Source organism: Etheostoma cragini, chromosome 6 (assembly GCF_013103735.1).
Source record: "Etheostoma cragini isolate CJK2018 chromosome 6, CSU_Ecrag_1.0, whole genome shotgun sequence".
Classification (NCBI taxonomy): Eukaryota; Metazoa; Chordata; class Actinopteri; order Perciformes; family Percidae; genus Etheostoma; species Etheostoma cragini.
The window spans coordinates 11,218,162-11,237,115 of record NC_048412.1 but is presented as its reverse complement, the minus strand read 5'-3'; the positions used below and the strand labels follow the sequence as shown (position 1 = coordinate 11,237,115).

Sequence of the window (18,954 nt, the reverse complement as noted above, 5' to 3'; positions counted from 1 at the left end):
CTGCAGACCTGCGTATGGAGGAAAGTTCTGTGAGGGCTCCACCAGGTCGTACAAACTTTGCAACACTGAGGATTGTCCCCCCAACACCACTGACTACAGAGCGCAGCAGTGTGCTGAGTTTAATGGCAAACAGTTCAGAGGATGGTACTACAGCTGGAGGCCATACAGTAGAGTGGATGGTGAGACAAATGTTCCATTCATTTTTAGAATTACTTAAAACAATTAAACAATCAATTTGCTCATTGACTGTGGCCCATATGGTTATTTTCCTTCCCCCCAGATCAAGATGTATGTAAGCTGTACTGCTTTGCTGAAGGCTATGATTTCTTCTTTGCCCTGGCCAGCAAAGTTAAGGATGGGACACTCTGCTCACAGGACAGCTCTAATGTCTGTATTGACGGACTGTGTGAGGTAATACTTTTAAATGGCAAGTGGCGAGACAGTAACAGAGTTTGACTGAATGATGATTTCAAAGCGTGTCGGAATTAGTGTTTCATTATTTTTGAAGATGATATCATATGTAAGGTGTTTGAAGTTAAGCTATAAATTCTTAGAGTGGATTTAGCATTAGGAGAACGTCAATAGACACTCGCTGGGCTGGTTTACTACCGCTTTAAATGTCATGGAAAACCAAAATGTTGACATCTCAACATATACGGGATACATGATTGAAGTTTTCTCATTTATAGTTTGTTGCTTTTTATGTATAATATACTTGTTTGTCATAAGCAATGATGTATTTCTCCTACAGAGAGTGGGCTGCGACCGGGTTTTGGGCTCCACAGCTGTGCCTGATGCGTGTGGGGTGTGTAAAGGAGACAACTCCACCTGCAGGATCTACAAAGGCCAGTACACCAAGCAGTATTACACCAACCGTAAGTCCCAGTAGTTAAATTGTTCAGTTAATTGGTCTTGGGGGATTTCCCAACTGCCTTTTTTTGGCCTTTTATCATTTCATACCGCATATACAGCTACAAAATGCGTGTGTTGTTTAATATTTTGTACTCTTTCTCAGAGTACTATGGGGTGGTAACCATTCCAGCAGGAGCTCGGAGCATCCGTGTGATGGAACTGAATACGTCCAGCTCCTACCTGGCTGTCAGGGACACCCAGAGACACTACTACCTGAACGGCCACTGGACGGTGGACTGGCCAGGAAGACACCCCATCGCTGGAGCTATTTTTGAGTACAAGAGACCCTATAACAGACCAGAGAGCCTCATATCAAGTGGCCCTACTAATGAGACACTAGTCATAGAGGTAAAGGATCCCTAAACACACAAAGTGCTGCTTTGACTGATGTTACAGATTTATGTCAAGGTCTGTATGTATTTGTGGAAGTAGTTGTTTTAGTAGTATTTTTTTTATGCTTTCTACAACCATTTCCCATCTTTCATTCCTCTGTGACTGACTCTTACTTCCCATGATAACTTTTGTCTATATACTGTATCTGTGCTACGTGTTGTTGTCCTTTGTCTCACTGATCTCACCACATTCTTTCTCTTTTAGATATTGTTGCAGGGCTGGAACCCAGGTGTACGCTGGGAATACACTCTGAAGAAAGCTGATGAAAAAAGAAGCTACATCAAACACAATTATACATGGGCCATCATACGTTCCCAGTGCTCAGCAACTTGTGCCGGAGGTAAGTGTAAACTTTCTTGACAAAAATAGTTGCATTATCTTATTACATTAAAAATGTTGTCCGAGCTGTAATTATTGATGTGTTTGAAGTGTGGCAATGTCCTTTTCATCTCCCTTGTCATTTTACATCTGTTGTGCAGTTAGCTGTTCTTCGATTTGTTAAAAAATCACCGTAACTGTTTGTGTTTTTTTACATAGATATACTTCTAAAAGAATTTAAAGTTTTATCACGCTATTGAAAAGGGAAAGATCACCTTCTGATCATCAATCTGGGCCAGCATCTGAAGCTCAGTCTGACCTCCCTGATCTATAACAAGGCTTTTAGCTGCAGGTTAAATGGAGATGGGAGCGTTCCCATCATTACTGAGGGGACATTAGTAGCTCTTGTTTGGGACTGGTGGGACCTCTTCCTGTTCTACTGAAGACCTGCTATTACATGCACGCACACACACACACACACACACACACACAAATGGATACGCTAGAGCAAGCAAGCACACACATGCATGACTTCGACGAGTGTCCTTTGTTCCACCTGGGGCACACACACACACACACAAACACACACAAAAACTAATGCAAAGTTCTTGTAATGACCTGGGCAGACCCTGGCATGGTGATTTGAGGCTAGAAGTCAGTAGACAAAAGTGTATGTGTGTGGGTGTGTGTACTTACTTGCCTTCACGAGTGTGAACAAAGCCCCAAGTGTAGAGTTCCTATTGATTGACACTGCAGGTTAAAGTTCCCCACCCTGGTCTGTTGCAGTGCGCCCTAACCACCTCCACCTCTTTGTGTCCTGATTGTAGGCCATGATGGGTTGGGGGTCATTTGCTTTATTAAAGAGTGTGACTGACTGACCTGAATGAGTTAGGATGTGCAGATTGACCATGCCTGGGGCCAAATACCAACCAGGGGATCTGTGAAGCTGGGATTCAAGTTTCTCATACATCAATCTTCTTTTACGTTTGTCATCATCTGAAACCAATTAAGTTAATAAAACAAACCATTCATATGTTGTTTTTATATATTAAAGAAATAAACAAAAATATTTTCACATCACACATGAGGTGTGGCGAGAAGACGCAAGTTAAAATGTCCATTAACCTTCCTTTGACTACCTAGAAGGTATTTTAATGTCAGCTTAAACCAGTGAAATTAAACAGGTGTCATATATTGCCGTTGCATTATGTGCAAACATTTGATAGCATCCAGGATCTTGACACAATATGACTTTCAAAGCAGTGCTGTTCTTTTTTTAGTCACTATTCCATTATCCTTTACTGTGACTGTTATTGCCACTACTCATCTCAACCCCACCCGGTCATCAGACAACGCCTACCCAGAGCCTGGGTCTGTCCGAGGTTTCTTCCTAAAAGGGAGTTTTTCCTCGCCACTGTCACAATGTTGCTTGCTCTGGAGGGAACTACTAGAACTGTTGGGTCCTTGTAAATTATGTGGTATAATGTGGTCCAGACCTACTCTATCTGTAAAGTGTCTAGAAATAACTCTCGATATGAATTGATACTATAAATAAAATTGAATTGAATTGAATTTTTTGCATAGGCTTTGTCCTCTATGGCTATTGCAATTGGATTTATCCCTTTCGCGCCAACTCTATTTCGCTGGCAGACCCCCCCTGGCAACTGTTATTGCACAAGGACGCCTTGTCACAGCTGAATTGCTGGGCCCCTTCATGAAGGGATAGACCCAATAGCGATAGGGCTGCGTCTATACTCATAGACTCTGGAGTTACTATACGTAACTATCTCTTTGTTCTAAATACCTTTTTTGTCAAACTGCTCAGTTTCAGTGCACAATAACCTATAATACTCCTGTCCATAACTATTTAATCCATTACTGGAAATATGAGACTTTTTTGTTGTACTGTTATTTTAATGTAACCAACAGGCAGACAGCATAGATTGTTAGTCAAAATGAAAATGATATTCTCCTTTCATGATGATGTGCCTGAAATGATTGATATCACCCATACAGGCCATATGAACACCAAGTCTGCGTGCTACAAAGACTTGAGAGTGCAAGTGAATACGTCCTACTGCAATCCCAGATCAAGACCAACTACCGGACCAATGCCCTGCAACACCCAACCATGTCCCGCCAGGTCAGACCCTCTGCTCTGTTATATGTCAGTGTTTGCTAGTCATAGTGGTGATGGTTACTATTACTGAATCAGTGTAGATGAGAATTGTGTGCAGGTCCCCAGAAGATGAATTGTAGTAACTTTGGTGATTCCATGACTTTTCTTTGATGGCCACCCGCAGTTTTGAAAATTTCATAATATGTTTTTTATTTGTTTAGTGAAATATCTTGACAGCTATTGGATGGATTCCTTTGCAATTTATTACAGATATCCACGTGTCCACGGGATAAATCCTAGTAAAATATCTCAACAGCTATTGGATGGATTGCTATTAAATTGGGTACAGACTTTTATGTCTCCCACAGTATGAATTGTTATCACTTTGGTGATTGCCAGATTTTGTATCCAGTGTTATAATCAGGTCAAAATTAAATCATGTTATTTGTCCAGGGCCAAAACTATTGACATTCCATTCAGCCTCAGTTGTGTTTTAAGTATTAGCAAATATATGCAACACATTAAACTAAGATTGCTAACATGGTAAACAGTATACCTGCCCAGCATGTTAGCGTTGCCATTGTGAGGATATTAACATGCTGACATTAGCATTTAGATCAACTACGTCTGTGCCAAAGGACAACCTCACAGAGCCACTAGCGTGGCCGTAGACTCTTGTTGTTGAGATTAGAGTTTATGTGAATTAAATATCACAACTCATTCAACTCAAAACTTAGTGATGTCAATGATAATTGGTGGCTTCAAACATTTATTGAATGACCTCAACAATATATCTTGGGATCGGGCTCTCAATCTGGACATCATTAAAAAATGGTATTTGAACGTTACACAATTCCTCATGTTTTCCTGATACACACTTTTGGATGGAAACAGACAGAATAGTTGGCCCATCTGGACTTCTAGACTTTGGGGTATGTCAATTATTCAATTGTTCAATTGGCATATCCAGGAAGGGCTATTTCGTGAACCATAGGCTATGTGACAGCCAAAAACATTGTTGGCTGTTACAGCTCACCATTCTATACATGCACGCTTCAGGGCCCACGAGCCAAATATGTTGATATAGATATTTAAGCTCACCGCGCTAGTGAAAAGATGGTCTTGTAGATCATATTTTACTGTAAGTTTTTGCTCAACTTTGACTTAATGTCCTTTACTTTCATTCTACTTCACTGTTTGGAGGTTAAGTCTTCTGTCCTCCTACCTTCTGTCTTTTTCACCTTCCTCCTCCCTTCCTTCTTCTGACCGCCATGTGTTATTGGTCTAAAACACCTACACATCTGCATTGTAATTTTTGACGTGCGGTGTCAAAAAGAGCTGTTTATTGGTTGAGTCAACTCTTCCAAACTACTTCCCACACTATCTCCTCATAAAGTGAATGAATGGTGTCAGGCAACACTGGCTGTATTCTCCACCCTATTTGAGTCCAATAAAGCACCTGTTCTATGATGAGGACATTTTTCTCTTGTGTAATGAAAATAGCTTTAACATTTCGGCCAAACATGTGTGTGAGACACGGTAAAGAAGGGGAAGTTCCACTGGATATTCTCTTTGTGTCTTTGTCCAGTTCAGAATGATACCTCACCAACTGTCAGGACTGGTTAGCTCCTGTGTTTGTTTAATACAGCAGGCCAAAGACTTGTAAACCTTTTCACATGCAGCCTCTCTGTGGGACCTCAGCTCATAACAACACACCAATTCTCTGGCCCTATCAACACCCACCAGAGACATTACTTTCCAGATTGTAGTTTAAGAAACACAGCTGGAAAGAAATAGGCGAAATCATCCTTTTCATTGTACTGAATCACTTGAATATGTTCACTTAAATATTAATACTAAAGATGTATTCACCAAATCCTTCAGTGCTTTACAGGAGCTCCCACTAAAGGAGTCCTACTCACTTAATTGAACCATGTCTGTACCTACAGTCTGAGAACAGAGACACTACTCATGTGACACCTAATTAGTAAATAAAAGTCTAGAATAGCAGCCATATAGAACAACTGGGATGCAGGACATATGGTTTCAATGGCCATATGGTAACCTACATTTAGCCTAAACAGCAATAAATACACTAGCGCTGTTTATGTTATTTTTAATAATGAATATACAGTACAAGCATATAGATTATGCATTCATAAGGGCATGGAGAGAAACGATGAACAGAGACACCTACCGTGCAGCAAACTGCCGCAACAGAATTATGTTCCACACAATCATAAATATATTCTGCTCTCGTGTTTCCCTGTGAAGGTTATACATATAATAAAAGTATTAATACGTTTTTTTTGTTTGTAGAGTGGATTGCTGTGGCACATACTAGTGCAGTTTTTTGTAATTTTTGTATAGTGCTGAAGCCCTACCCTGCCTTGTCAAAATGGAACTGAATGTTGTTAATACCAGTAACAAACAGGCTTGAATTAGGCTTAAAAACCTGAACCTAAGTCACTACACATGCATGGGTTACAGAGAGACATTGCAGCTAAAGCAGTTGGAAACCTGTCCCCAATGAGCTGTGTATTTGCTGTCTTGAACAAACATCAATCCTCCTGTAAAGGAATGACTTGAATCAGTCACTCAGTCACACATCCACGATGCTGTGAACAAGAGGGCTTTTTTCAGAAATGTTGTAAAATGCTACCCCTGTCACTTAGAGTGGCACTAACAAATTTTCTATGAAGCATGATGATAGCAAACGGTGAGAGTGGAGCAAGACTCGCTAATGGTTCTGTGGTTTCAGGGTGTGGTTCTGTGGGATCTTGGCTCAGTTCAGTTGGTTCGGTCACTGTCTATACCCCTAACACACAAGAGCCAAGGCAGAGGATCAAAGACCAGTCAGCGTGGTGCGATGCTGCAGACATCATAGGGAGTGGTGCGCCCATTGACAGGCTGGACATGTGTGAACACACACACGTAAATACACGCACAGAGGAAATGTCCCTCCCTTTTGTCTGCTGCTCTGGACAGTGTCATGAAGGGTAAAACCCTGGCCAGAAAACAAATCAGTGAAACACACTCTTGGGATAACATTGGCTTAAACGAGAGGGGAGATTCCTTTTTATTTAACTTCCTATGTACTTCTGTAGTTCACTGTCTGCAAGTATTAGCCAAGGCACAACATATAGAGCAAGCTATACAGAATACATACTCTGAGTAGGGATGCTAACTTAAAAAGAAATGTTTTTGACCTGGTAGAACGTGCACCCATATACAAAGGCTCAGTCCTCAATGCAGTTCCGACCAGTGGTCCTTGGCTGCCTGCCATTCCCCCACTCACTTCCCTGGAATTTATATGCTGTCCTGTCAAAATAAAGGCCTAAAAATGCCCATAAATAAATATTTTAATAAATAATCTTAAAAAAAGAAGTAAAAGTATTTCCTTAAGGATAGCTTCAACCATCCAGGACACTTGAAAATACTTTGCGGACTTGTGCAGCCACGATGTTCAAAGCATTCTTGTGGACGCATGTAGCCACTCTTGGAACAGCTTGCGCGTCTAACTAACCTAAGCCTAACAAAAGTAAGCAGCCGTCTGCGGATCATACGTCTGAGGCCGTCTCCACCACATCCACCTGCAAGGTTGTCAGCCGTGTGTCTGCCTGGCCTGCTCTGTGTGTAGGACAGCCTGTTTAACCTGCCAGTCATTAATCATCAATAATCATAATCATCAGTCAGTCATCAATAAAGTAGCATGTGTCACATGGCTCTCCTCAGTGAGCACTGTCCAGCAGAGAGCCACAAACTGAGCAGAAAAAGAAGCTTAAAACGCAACATGCTACTGCAAAGTTTGCACTAGCAAGTTAACTTTTACAATGCATAAACCGATTTTAAATTACGTTTTCAGATTTGTTTTAATAATATTGTATTTAAGCATTTAATTGATGGCATTAATCGGTCAAAATTCTTATTGTTAGTTAAACGGTTAAGCATTAGCAACCCTAACTCTGAGCCTCTATCAGGAATGCTACGGCACGGATAAAGCAGGAGAGTTACAGAGTATAGTAGATCCCTATCTCCCAAGGAATAACGAGCATTTATCTAGAGGCTTTTGACAGCTGCTGTTGAGGCGTCAATTCCTCTGTGTCTCTATTCTGAGTATTCCCACGTACACTCTTTGCAATGGTCTGAAATATCAGCCAGATTCTTGCAAATGAAGTGGACACCGCTGACAACTTGTGCCTTGATTTACGAGCAGAGAACGGTTTAGCTGAGACACTGACCTCATCTTGGTCAGTGTTGCATGTGGATGTCCAAAAGAATTCTGTTGTTGGAAGTTCCAAATGTGACTTTGTCCCAATGCATGTAAAACTGTTTTGTTATGTTGTGGCCACATCAAGCTTTTAAAAATATTTTAAGAAGTCTCATTATTTCTTGATATTAGAAGGCGTTGCCAGAGAAAGGCACAATAAGGCCTTGTTGCATTTTGCTCCTGGACAACAGCGACTCTAATGCGATGAGTTACTTTTTATTAGTGTTTGCTGAACGCCTGAAATGTAATATTATATAGTTATTTGCAAAGTTTAAAAAGCAATGAAATACAAAATCACAGAAGAGAAAGAAGAGCAATTAAATTAAATTTTGAGTGTTAAAGATGCTTTGCATACAAAGTATAAAATAACATGTACAGGACACTTGCAGTCATTATGTAAGATGCTGTTGTTGCTGCCATCGGGGGTGGTGTTTGGTTACTATGAAGCTCACTCCCATCTAAACTCTCTCACCCTTTCATCAAGACTCGCAAGGAACAGTTTTCTCTTCTACACCCCACCTAATGAGCACTGCAGTCTAAGTCTAAAACTACAATCAAATCTATTACAGTAACACTAATGCACACATTTCCAGAAGTAGATTCAATCTCTCTCTCTCTCTCTTCATGCTTTTCTTTGAAATCTCCCCACTCACTAACATGAAGTCATCTCTTCCTTAATTTGCATTCCATTGGTGATGTCCCAACACCTGCTGAAAAAACACAGTATTATACAGGGCACCAATATTATGTAATCACCACTGAAATCATGGAATGCCAGTCACGTTGCCATTTATCTTATGTTTTATAGTAACCAACAGCTGTTCTAAAGGGGATTTTTCCTACGCATAGCAATGCAAGTGCCTTCTTTTTCCTTCTTGCTCATTTGATGTCTGTCTCCGTTTTGGAACAGGTATTCTTGGAAAATCCTGCATTATGACCACAGAGCTGTCTCATATTCACTGACGTAAAGTAACGATTGTGTTGACAGAAAATATATATATAATCATCAGAAAAAGAGGGTCATGTCCCCCCAGAGCTTTGTTAGGTCAGACGTTTTAAGAAATAATGGCATGTTTGTGGTTGACTGTGTCATCATGTGTATTTATGTGCTGTATATTATTTAGTCATTCCGGCTTTGTTTTCACTGTTATTTAAAAAAAAAAAAAAAACTGGTACTATGTGCACAGTGCACTACTCCCAGCTATACAGATTATTATCACCAAGGCAAAACACGTCTGCCCCCATAGAGTTGTCAGGCACTTTGGATAAAAGAGATCCCCGAATGTTATGTTAGGATGGCTACCACTGTACTCCACCGACAGTCTACATTATTAACTATTGGGTTGTATTTGGGTAACTAACATTACCAAGGATTTTTTACAAAACCACACAACAGTTAGTAAAGTAGCATGAAAGCTCAGCAAAAATAAACAACACATTTTAACTAATAGGATTGTTAAATGACAAGATGACATAAGTGCGGTAAAATGTTACTCTGTTTATTTTTTGTCTTTTGAAGGTGCACAAAGGTAGCAAAAACTTTCAATAAAAGGTCCAACTGACTTGTTTCTGATCTTTCAACATCTATCCTCTGCAGATGGAGTTGCTAAGTTGTCATGGAGATGGTTTGGTCGCCCTGACCTAAGTGTTAAATTTCAGTTACCTGTTAACATGAAACAAAATAATAAAAATGGCAGGTAAAACATGCTAAAATAAAACGTGTACAACAAAAATTATCAAATCATACTGTTTTTCATGTCGTCATGCATCAAACAACGCTGGAACTAACAGAGTAAACTTACATTTTTCACTTTCTGTAACGTAAACCAAAGGGAAACATAGACATTTAACTTCTTACTAGTTTCCCCAGTCAGGTTATTCATTAATAAACATGCAATCCAATGAGCCTTGGCCTTGTTACAGCCTTTAAAGAGGTAATATCAGAAAACGTTAAGAAACCACTGGGTTCCAGTAACGGCTAATATTTCACCATAAAATATGTCATTTAGAGCTTTAATAACTCATTTTATGACTATAAATGGCAGTATGTTGAAACAAAACTCACGAATTGGTCTCAACTAGGTTTGTCAATTAAACCCTTGTAAAAATCAGTCAACAAAAAGAGTGTACTACTGTATCCATACGTACATGTATGTGAACCAAATCCATGTAGTGTATGATGTGTCTACGCCACATGTCCCTGTTGGGGAGTTGGGGAGTTAGTCAGGAACTAAAGATTTAAGGAGAGAAGAGGGCATTCATCAAGGAGGACAAAAGGAAACTCTTGCTCCCAGTGTTTCTGGGTTCATGCAGTGGAGCCAAACATCTACAGTGTGTGGTCCCATTGTCATTATCTGGTAGTCAGAAACAGTGATTGTTCCACTTCAGTATGTTTCAGTGAGTACTAAACTGCTGACTCATTTCTCAGAGTACTGTAGGTGCAACAGATGCTTCATTTCCCCTCTGCACACACACACACACAGCCACTTCTCTGCAAGAGGCACGGCCTCTCTCTGTGCCCGTACCTCCCCTCAGCCTCAAACAGAGGCACAGCCACCTCTCACCGGTCCAAACACACACACACACACACACACACACACACACAAACTGCACAGAGCAACAGCAGACCTAAACTGCAGTGTCCATTACCTGGGTGGCTTCAGGCTCAGCTTTACCCTAATGGCCTGGACACTTTGATGTGATTTCTTTTTTTTCTGTGACCTGTCTAACCCTGTTCTAGTCCACACACACACAAACACAAACACACACACACACACACACACACACACACACACACAAACACAAACACATTCTCCACCAAGCAGCCAGCTAAGGATATCTGTCATTCTAACTTTGTTGTGCTCGGGTCACAGAGCTTCCAATCTCTCAGCAGGGATTTGTGAGGCTGTGGCTTGTCTGTCTCTGTCTGTCTGTCTGTCTGTCTACCTCACTGTCTTCTTCTCTATCTTTTAAAAGTCACCCATAAATAATCTCAGAAGTTGACACTGCTGTTTGATATTTCTTCTTTCCACTTAGCTTTCTTTTCTCTCTCTTACCTCCTCTCACACACTCCACCATTTCCAAAGTTACACACACCACCAGCCCTATCAGCATTTACTCACTAATGGATTTGTGTGATTACACTAAGTTGAGGAAACAGTGATAATGGTGGTTGTAAAGTAATCTCACAACTGTTAACACTCATCTCCTATCTCCTTTAATATCTACAGCTGGGGCTGCTTAGATGAGCCAGTGTGTACGCACATGTGTGTTTATGTGTGTGTGTGCGTGAAAGTATGCAAAAAGGCACTTACAGAGCTACTTTGCTGTCAACATGTTTATTCAGTTATGTTTGACCGATTTTGTGTGTTTGAGTACGTTACACATTTATGTGGAGGTCTTCAGGAACTGGTAATTAAACAGTCAGATAATCTATGGATCTGTTTGTAAAATGGAAGATTCCCCTCTCAATAAGGTAAACTTTTAGGTAAAGCATCAGTACCATACTACAACCACATTTCACAAATCTTATGTTTAATTTTTATGTTTAGATTTGAGCCCAAACTTTTTTAAATTTAAAATACAAAATAAATGCTAATTACTATTGTATAAATTAAAATGTCATTACGTTGTATTACATTCGTTTATTAGGTAAAGGGACATTTTTTGCGCATATTGCCATCACTTTGTTAATTCTTAGTGTGTTTACTGTAACACCCATCGCGCTTTGTAACTACATTAACTGCCAGACTTTTCTGGCAAATTTTCAATACAGACATTTAAAGCAACAGCGTTCTTATGTTACAACAGAACATTTGCAGAGTAATAATATTATTCATCGTTTTCTTATTGGTTGCAGTCTAAACCTCCAGGCTTTATTTCCATGTTTTTATTTGCAGCATTGTAGTGTGGTATACAAATCTCACATTTCATATGAAACGTTCATAAGATGCATATAATATAGTTACAGTGTTGCTGTAGTGTGGGTTTCTGATGATCACATTAATTTTTGTATTCTACTATATTAGAGTTCTGTTTCATGGTTTGATCAACCAGAACTGATTTCAGTTGAACCTCTGTGAAATGCCTGGTATAGAATATTTTTGTTGAACTAAACTGAAACATATTGTCAAAGAATACCCGCATGTGTTTCCTTTTTTCACCAAGCATCTGGACACGTTTTTCAAGATGTTTCTAACGGTTTGTAGGCCCTCCTCATGCATAAACTCTGAGCAGAGACAGAACATGTGGACCAACCAGAACATGCGTGCCAGACTAGACAAGGTATCTGCGGTCACCGTTCCATCTCTGCAGGTTATACTATTGGGAGGCCCTGCAGTTAATACATATTGCTGTGTCTGCACCCAGTAAGTTGGATTGAACAGGCATTACATCACGGAAAAAGGTTTCCAATGCCCGCTCGCGTTTAGTGCATGATATCATTCTCTCTTGCAGCGTGGACTTACACTGATACAAGCACAGAAACACCCTGACATGTATACTTGAAAGCTCAAACACACGCACAGTGGCACAGCCATAAACACTGGTCACAAGTTATTTCATGCCACTGGTGAGCATGTAGACAGTGTCATTTAGACCACAGAGATTATCTGACCCAGTCCACAGGACATCTGATCCCCCGCACTTCTGTCTAGAGAGTGTGATGCTTACTCATCCTCCAACCTCCCCCACTTACAAATAAAGGCAAAGATCACAAGGTGGTCTAAAACCTGAAATGGCATTAATCGTTACATTGCACCAATGGCCATGCCAGTGGGGGTCACTAAAGTGATAAATCAATGTTATAAGTGAATGCCTTCAGTATTAATTAAAGCTATAGTATTACCTTTATCATCTCCTACAGACCTCCTACAGAAAGTGATATCTGAGATGTAATTAAGTGATGTATAAAGGCCAAAATAAGATTTTATTAGGTATGTCAGTATGATGTCATACTGTAGGTAAATGTTCTAATCCATGGTATCAGCTAACCACTACATGCTTATGTGTTACATCATAGCAATCCTGTACAATGTAGGTATTGACATATTTATAGAAAAATACAAAATTAGAAGTATTGAATTCCCTCTCTCTTGAAGCCAACAATGCAAGCGTAATATGTCCAGATATGTCTTAGCTCTTGAAAGACACGATGTGGCTCTAAAAATTGCTGTGACTTTAGTTGGTTGTCTGCTTCCATTTACGTATGTGTATAATAACACCATGAGGATTTAGCTCCTATTTCTGCACCAAGGGCCAATAAATATGTCAGCATGTTAGATAGGTTACATGTATGTGTTGATCACTCGGTTAAATGTTTAAAGTAATAGAAATATTCATCTCTACATTCATCTTATTCTCCCTCAAATCATCCTTTTGATGATACTACAGCATGTATCTTCCTCATAACATATAAAACCAGATGGAACTTTTCCATCCATATTTATTTAGATGTTATAGTGCATGTATAATGCCATTTAGAGCTAAACTCTTCTCATCCTCCTTATACAACATTCCAAGCAAGTGATGCACCAAATTAGCCCGAATAAAGTTTAGACTGTTAACATATACAACTTGATGTGCTGACAGCAATGTTTTTTGGTTTGTTTGGTGTAGATCATAGGCAGCTGCGTGGGTATATTGGCTGCCTGCACCTTGAGTTTGGGGACAGATGCAATGAAGCTTTGAGGAATAGGAGGCTCGGGTATTAGGTCAACATATGGTCTGCCCGGACACAGTGTTGAAACAAATGCCCTAAAAACAACATACACTCTCCTAAACTGAGCACTCATCCGATCAGAGGATTGTGTGTCTCAGATGAATCAATATAAAGGACGCTTAATGTAAATTTCCTAAAAGATTCAAGTTTTTGTTACTGCCAACATATCTATTTGTTCAGAGTGAACAGTAGAAATGGAGGTAATTATGAAAGAATTATGTGGCGATTTCAGTGGGTTAAAACTGTGCAGTGCTGTTTAAGTTGCAGTTTAAAAGCCTGGTGTTATGGCTGTTCTGACTTGCTCTAAAGCCAGTCAGTCATGGACAAATGTCTAAGAACCTAAAGAGTTAAGCCTGCAACGCTCCTACGAGTTCAGCGATATAAAAAGACTGGTATTATAGTTACAGAGATTGATACGTTTATTTCATCTTTGTTATCACAATATTGGTATTATCTGCCTATATGTTAGGTTTCTCTGTGACAAGATGTTACTACTGAAAATGAATTAAGGGCTATTTAAGCACATGTTAGACATACAGTAAGCTCTACGTTTTACATCCCTTCTACTTTTTTTCTGAAGAAGAAAAATCTGCAGAGGCCTGGAGAAGAGAAGTGGCTTTGATACAACACAGGAAGTTTTCTAGATTTGCTGTCATTGGATAGTTATAGTGTCATTTGTGAATTCCTGCAGGCCTGTCAGAAAAACTGATTAAGGAGCTGTGCATGTTGACTCAGCGGGCTTGTATTGTGTTGTCCCAGCTGGTCTGTAGGAGAGTGGGGGGTTTGCAGCCGGAGCTGTGGAGGAGGGGAGCAGATGCGGCAGGTCCAGTGTGTCCAGAGAACCAGCCAGACCAATGTAGACGCCCTGGCCGACTCTCACTGTGCCCAGTCCACCCCAGCCAGAAGGCAAGCCTGCAACACACACAGCTGTCCACCAGTTTGGACCACTGGGCCATGGTCCCAGGTAAGCATGTGTGAAAGTGATCTGCCACCGGCATGTAACAATGTTCAAAAGAAGTTTCAAGGCAAACTGGTGTATTAGTACACCACTTTCATCCTGAGCAGGAAACTTCAAAGTTGCACACTCTTGCCTTGATGGCTTCACCACATTTTATGACAGTGATCTCAGTGGCTTTAAACTGTGAATGTGCCCACTGAGACTGTTCTCTGTCCAATTCCTATACATTGTGTGTAGTGACTTGTCTCACTCTTAAACTTTAACTACCATTATACCCCACTGCCACAAATGGTGTCCAGTTTACTTCCTCTCTGGTTCTCTGTGGCACGGTGTGGTGCGTCACAAAGTCTTGAAAGTGTTTGAAACAGCCCGCTGTTTCATGGATGTAGGGAAAACACTTTGAGACATACAGTAAGTTCATTTAGGCCCTGCCATAAGATGTGTGCATGGCATAAGAATCAATATTTGGGGAATTGTCGGACTACCTCAAAGGAAATATTAAGGAAGTAGAGGAAGTAGTAGCCTAAAGCACAATATGTCACTGTGTGGAGAATGTAAATGTTCAAATGCTCTCTGTGCATAGTTGTCTTGTTAAGGTCTTTGGCCTGTGACATTATGTTTCTATGCTTAAGTCATTCACTAGCTACATTATGTAAAATCTTGGATTCATTTTGACAAATCCTTACTGTTTGTAGCTTAAAAGCATTAAACATTACATTACATTTCATCATCATGTTTATTTGGCAGTGTTCTCGTAAGTGTGGCAATGGCTCAAGGAAGAGGACGGTACTATGTACGAGCACCAACCCAGGTGTCCAGACACACTCACTGCCAGACAATTTGTGTCCATCCCTGTCCAAACCCACCAATCAAGAATCCTGTTTCATCAAACGTTGCCAGAAACAACGCAAAGTCCAGTGGTTTATCTCCACGTGGCAAGAGGTAATTCAATAGCAGTTATGAAGACTGATGAAAACAAAATGTACTGTAACTGAAATAAATACAGTATTAGTCATGTAAAATTGTAATTTTTAGCTAATGTGAATACGTTCTCTGTCCATTTCTTTCCCGTCTTTGATCGCCTAGTGTTCAGTAACGTGTGGTCGTGGCTATCAGGCACGCTTCATCAAGTGTGCAGAGAAGGTGTGTATTACATGTGTAATGACATTGACTCAAATATAGCATAAATGTTGATTCCTAATTATTAAATTAGTAATTTAAAACATTAGTAGTGACAAAGCCCTGACTTAAATTATCTCTTCAAATCTCTATTTGGTATAATCTAGGTTTTAATTTTTTCTTTACTGATTTTATTGTAACTGGTTTGCATGAATGTTTATGGTTTCCATAATACAGGACACTGCAGGAAAATACAGAGAGCTTGCTGCCAAGAAGTGCCACCATGTCCCCAAGCCCACAGTGGAGCTGCAGAGGCCCTGCATCCTGGCCGAGTGCCAAGTCCGCACTACCCCACCAGTCCACCATCATGCCTATCCACCTCAACCCCTCCCTCAACCGCCTCCTCGAGCAGAATGGCACTCCTCTCCTTGGTCTCAGGTACTGACCATGCATGAGCACTGCATTACATTCTATGTCTGCAGAGTTCTCTTGTTCATGGTTGTAGTGGAATTTCCAGAAACACCATATTGTGGTAAGATGAGGCAAAGGGGAAAGCTCAAGTAACATCAGGTTACTTTGAAATCACAGGTCAGGGGAGGAGAATATCTATTTGGCTATACTCCAACGCCAAACCTGTCCTGTGTTCAAGTATGAATGTATGTGTATCTCTAGACATTGAGGAAGTCTAGACTGCTTTATGATAAGGGAATGCTGTTTTCCGGGACCTTCTCCTTTTAAAGGTTGGCAGAAACAGGGTAAATCTATTTCCCAGCGAGAGATACTGTAGACTTAACTTGCAAAACAACAAGATTTGGGTGAGCATCTTTGTTTGTGGTGCCTATGTTATGGCACCATCAATATCTTTGCAGAACTCAAACTCGACAGATTCAGTAGGAGATATAAGCCTCTTGGAAATACATGACACACAGAGTTGGGGTGGCACTGTGGTGAAACTGTGCAGCTTAATCTTAATTCTCTTCGATAAAGATTTCATTAAATGCTTTAGTTTAAGTCATCAAAGAGTTCAAAACATTCTTTTTGTATCTAGAGTTGTGCTGGCAATCGTCACTTTGTAAGCTCATTAACACTTGGTGATTGACAAGAGAGGAGGAATTAAATAAGTTAAAACATCGTTCATGACATTCATTGTATCCTTCATCAAGGTTTCTTTGTACCCTGCAGTGCACAGTGACATGCGGAGGAGGAGTGCAGGCCAGGACAGTTCAGTGTCTGGTCCAAGGAAAGCCCTCTCCTGGCTGTGCCCTCCATCTTAAACCCTCTATGTCCCAGGCCTGCAACACCAACTTTTGCCCACAACCTGAGAAGAAAGGTACTGACACTCTAACATTATATACTGTAGTACTACATTCATGCTTGTATACAAATGCTTCTAATTTGTACTGTGAACAGAGTTATCTTCAAATACACTGTTGGAACAGAAACAAGCCTAGATAAAGATTGACTTTCCTTTTTTTTCTACAGACCTTGTGTGTCGGGATTACTTCAACTGGTGTTACCTGGTGCCCCAGCATGGAGTCTGCAACCACAAGTTCTACGGCAAGCAGTGCTGCCAATCCTGTTCAAATTCAAACCTATAATCACATGGAGGGACACAGTCTGTGACACAGACAAATAGGTAGTTAGATGGACAAAAGACTAAATTTGACGCCCATGCTTTAAGCGTGTGGCGAGCACTGAAAAACAAATGACACTTCATTGGAAGTGTAAGAGAGTTGCGGTGCCCTTTCTTTTTCCCTGTGATGCCGGACATCTGGATACAAGAACTTGATTCACTACACAGGAATGTGATCAGGACAATGTAAAAGGAGAAAATTATGAGGAGGAACTAGCAAAATGGGAATCTTGATTAAAGCGAATAGGACTGACATATCTTTAAAAAAAAATCCCAGCTTTGTTTATGTACAGTATGTGATTGAACAGACTTTACCCAGGACACCCAACATCTCCCAGGCAACCAAAGGCCAGTGATGGCAGGCCAACGCAACAACATGTGATAAGGCCTGGCCTGCACTGCAATTCTTGAGCAATTAGAAAGCTGAGATTTGATAAGGAAAAGGGATAAATCAAAGAGGCAAGTAAGAAAACATATTGTTACTCTATACGGCTTGATACAAAACAGACTGGGAATAATCAAAGTGGGCTTTCTCAATAGTTTGACAATAGCAGGAGGCTTTGTGTTGTCATGTAAAAAACGAAGAAGAGAACCAAATGAAATGCATCATACATAAGATAAGATGGGTCAAAGCTGTGTGAAGTGACTTTCATACTCAACGGTGCTACAACAATGTCTTCTGTCACCAAATCTATGTGAAGTCCTCAAGTTTCGGGAAAGAACAAAAGAATTGTGTGACCCATGTACAGTATTGTTTGTCTTATTTATTGGCTTTACAATACAGCGTTGCTGGAAGACTGTATTATTAAGCAGTATAAATGTGCCATTTTATTACTCTGCCCTAAGCCAATTATATTTTTTTGTATTATTTTTCATAGGATTTTATGCTGACAAACTGCACATATTTTCATTCAAAACATTTATATTATTTTGGAGAGAAAAAAAAGTCAATGTCAAAAATGTAAAATGTCAATAGTCCAATTCAGCAAGTTAACATTACTGATCATTTACAACAGCGGTCAAGGTATTACGTGCTGTCGGAGGTGTCACTGCTCTGTTTGTTTTTTTCATCACACTGTCCTACATTTTTACACAAGTCATGTATTGCATGCATTAATATGGAACAAAAAGAATGTATTACCTATTGGTTATGGTTCAAAGCACTGATAGACAAGTGATGGCTTTTCAATGTGATTTTTACAATGTAAATGAAACAATAAACAAAAGTGTGTCATGTCAGCATCTCAGCTGGGGCAGAAGTTCCAATTTCATTCTGTTAAGTGCTCAGTAGGAGGGAATTTGATCTTACTGGCGTGGTGTGAAACTTAAACATCTACATCATGTATTCTTCCAAAGGGGAAAAAAAGCTCTCCAAGAGAACTTGATTCCTTCAATCATACATTTTGGGCTTAAAGCTTTAGTGCGTAACCTTTTGATATTAATGAATGTCCGGTAAATTCAAGCCATTGCCAAATGACTAGAAAGCTAATTTAAACTCTCAGCTCCACACAAC

General features: G+C 40.1%; 1 protein-coding gene across 1 annotated transcript in view; it reads left to right on the top strand.

Moving 5' to 3' along the window:
- LOC117946443 (A disintegrin and metalloproteinase with thrombospondin motifs 16) overlaps positions 1-18,663 on the top strand; it is a 51,125-nt gene extending 32,462 nt beyond the window's left edge. The window contains exons 13-24 of the mRNA XM_034874604.1: positions 7-179; positions 281-411; positions 752-875; positions 1,016-1,260; positions 1,510-1,645; positions 3,640-3,766; positions 14,491-14,695; positions 15,437-15,631; positions 15,776-15,832; positions 16,046-16,246; positions 16,991-17,138; positions 17,291-18,663. Coding sequence (XP_034730495.1) covers positions 7-179; positions 281-411; positions 752-875; positions 1,016-1,260; positions 1,510-1,645; positions 3,640-3,766; positions 14,491-14,695; positions 15,437-15,631; positions 15,776-15,832; positions 16,046-16,246; positions 16,991-17,138; positions 17,291-17,406 — 1,858 coding nt within the window. The 3' untranslated portion in view covers positions 17,407-18,663. The remainder of the gene's footprint in view (positions 1-6; positions 180-280; positions 412-751; positions 876-1,015; positions 1,261-1,509; positions 1,646-3,639; positions 3,767-14,490; positions 14,696-15,436; positions 15,632-15,775; positions 15,833-16,045; positions 16,247-16,990; positions 17,139-17,290) is intronic.
- The last annotated feature ends 291 nt before the right edge of the window (positions 18,664-18,954 follow it).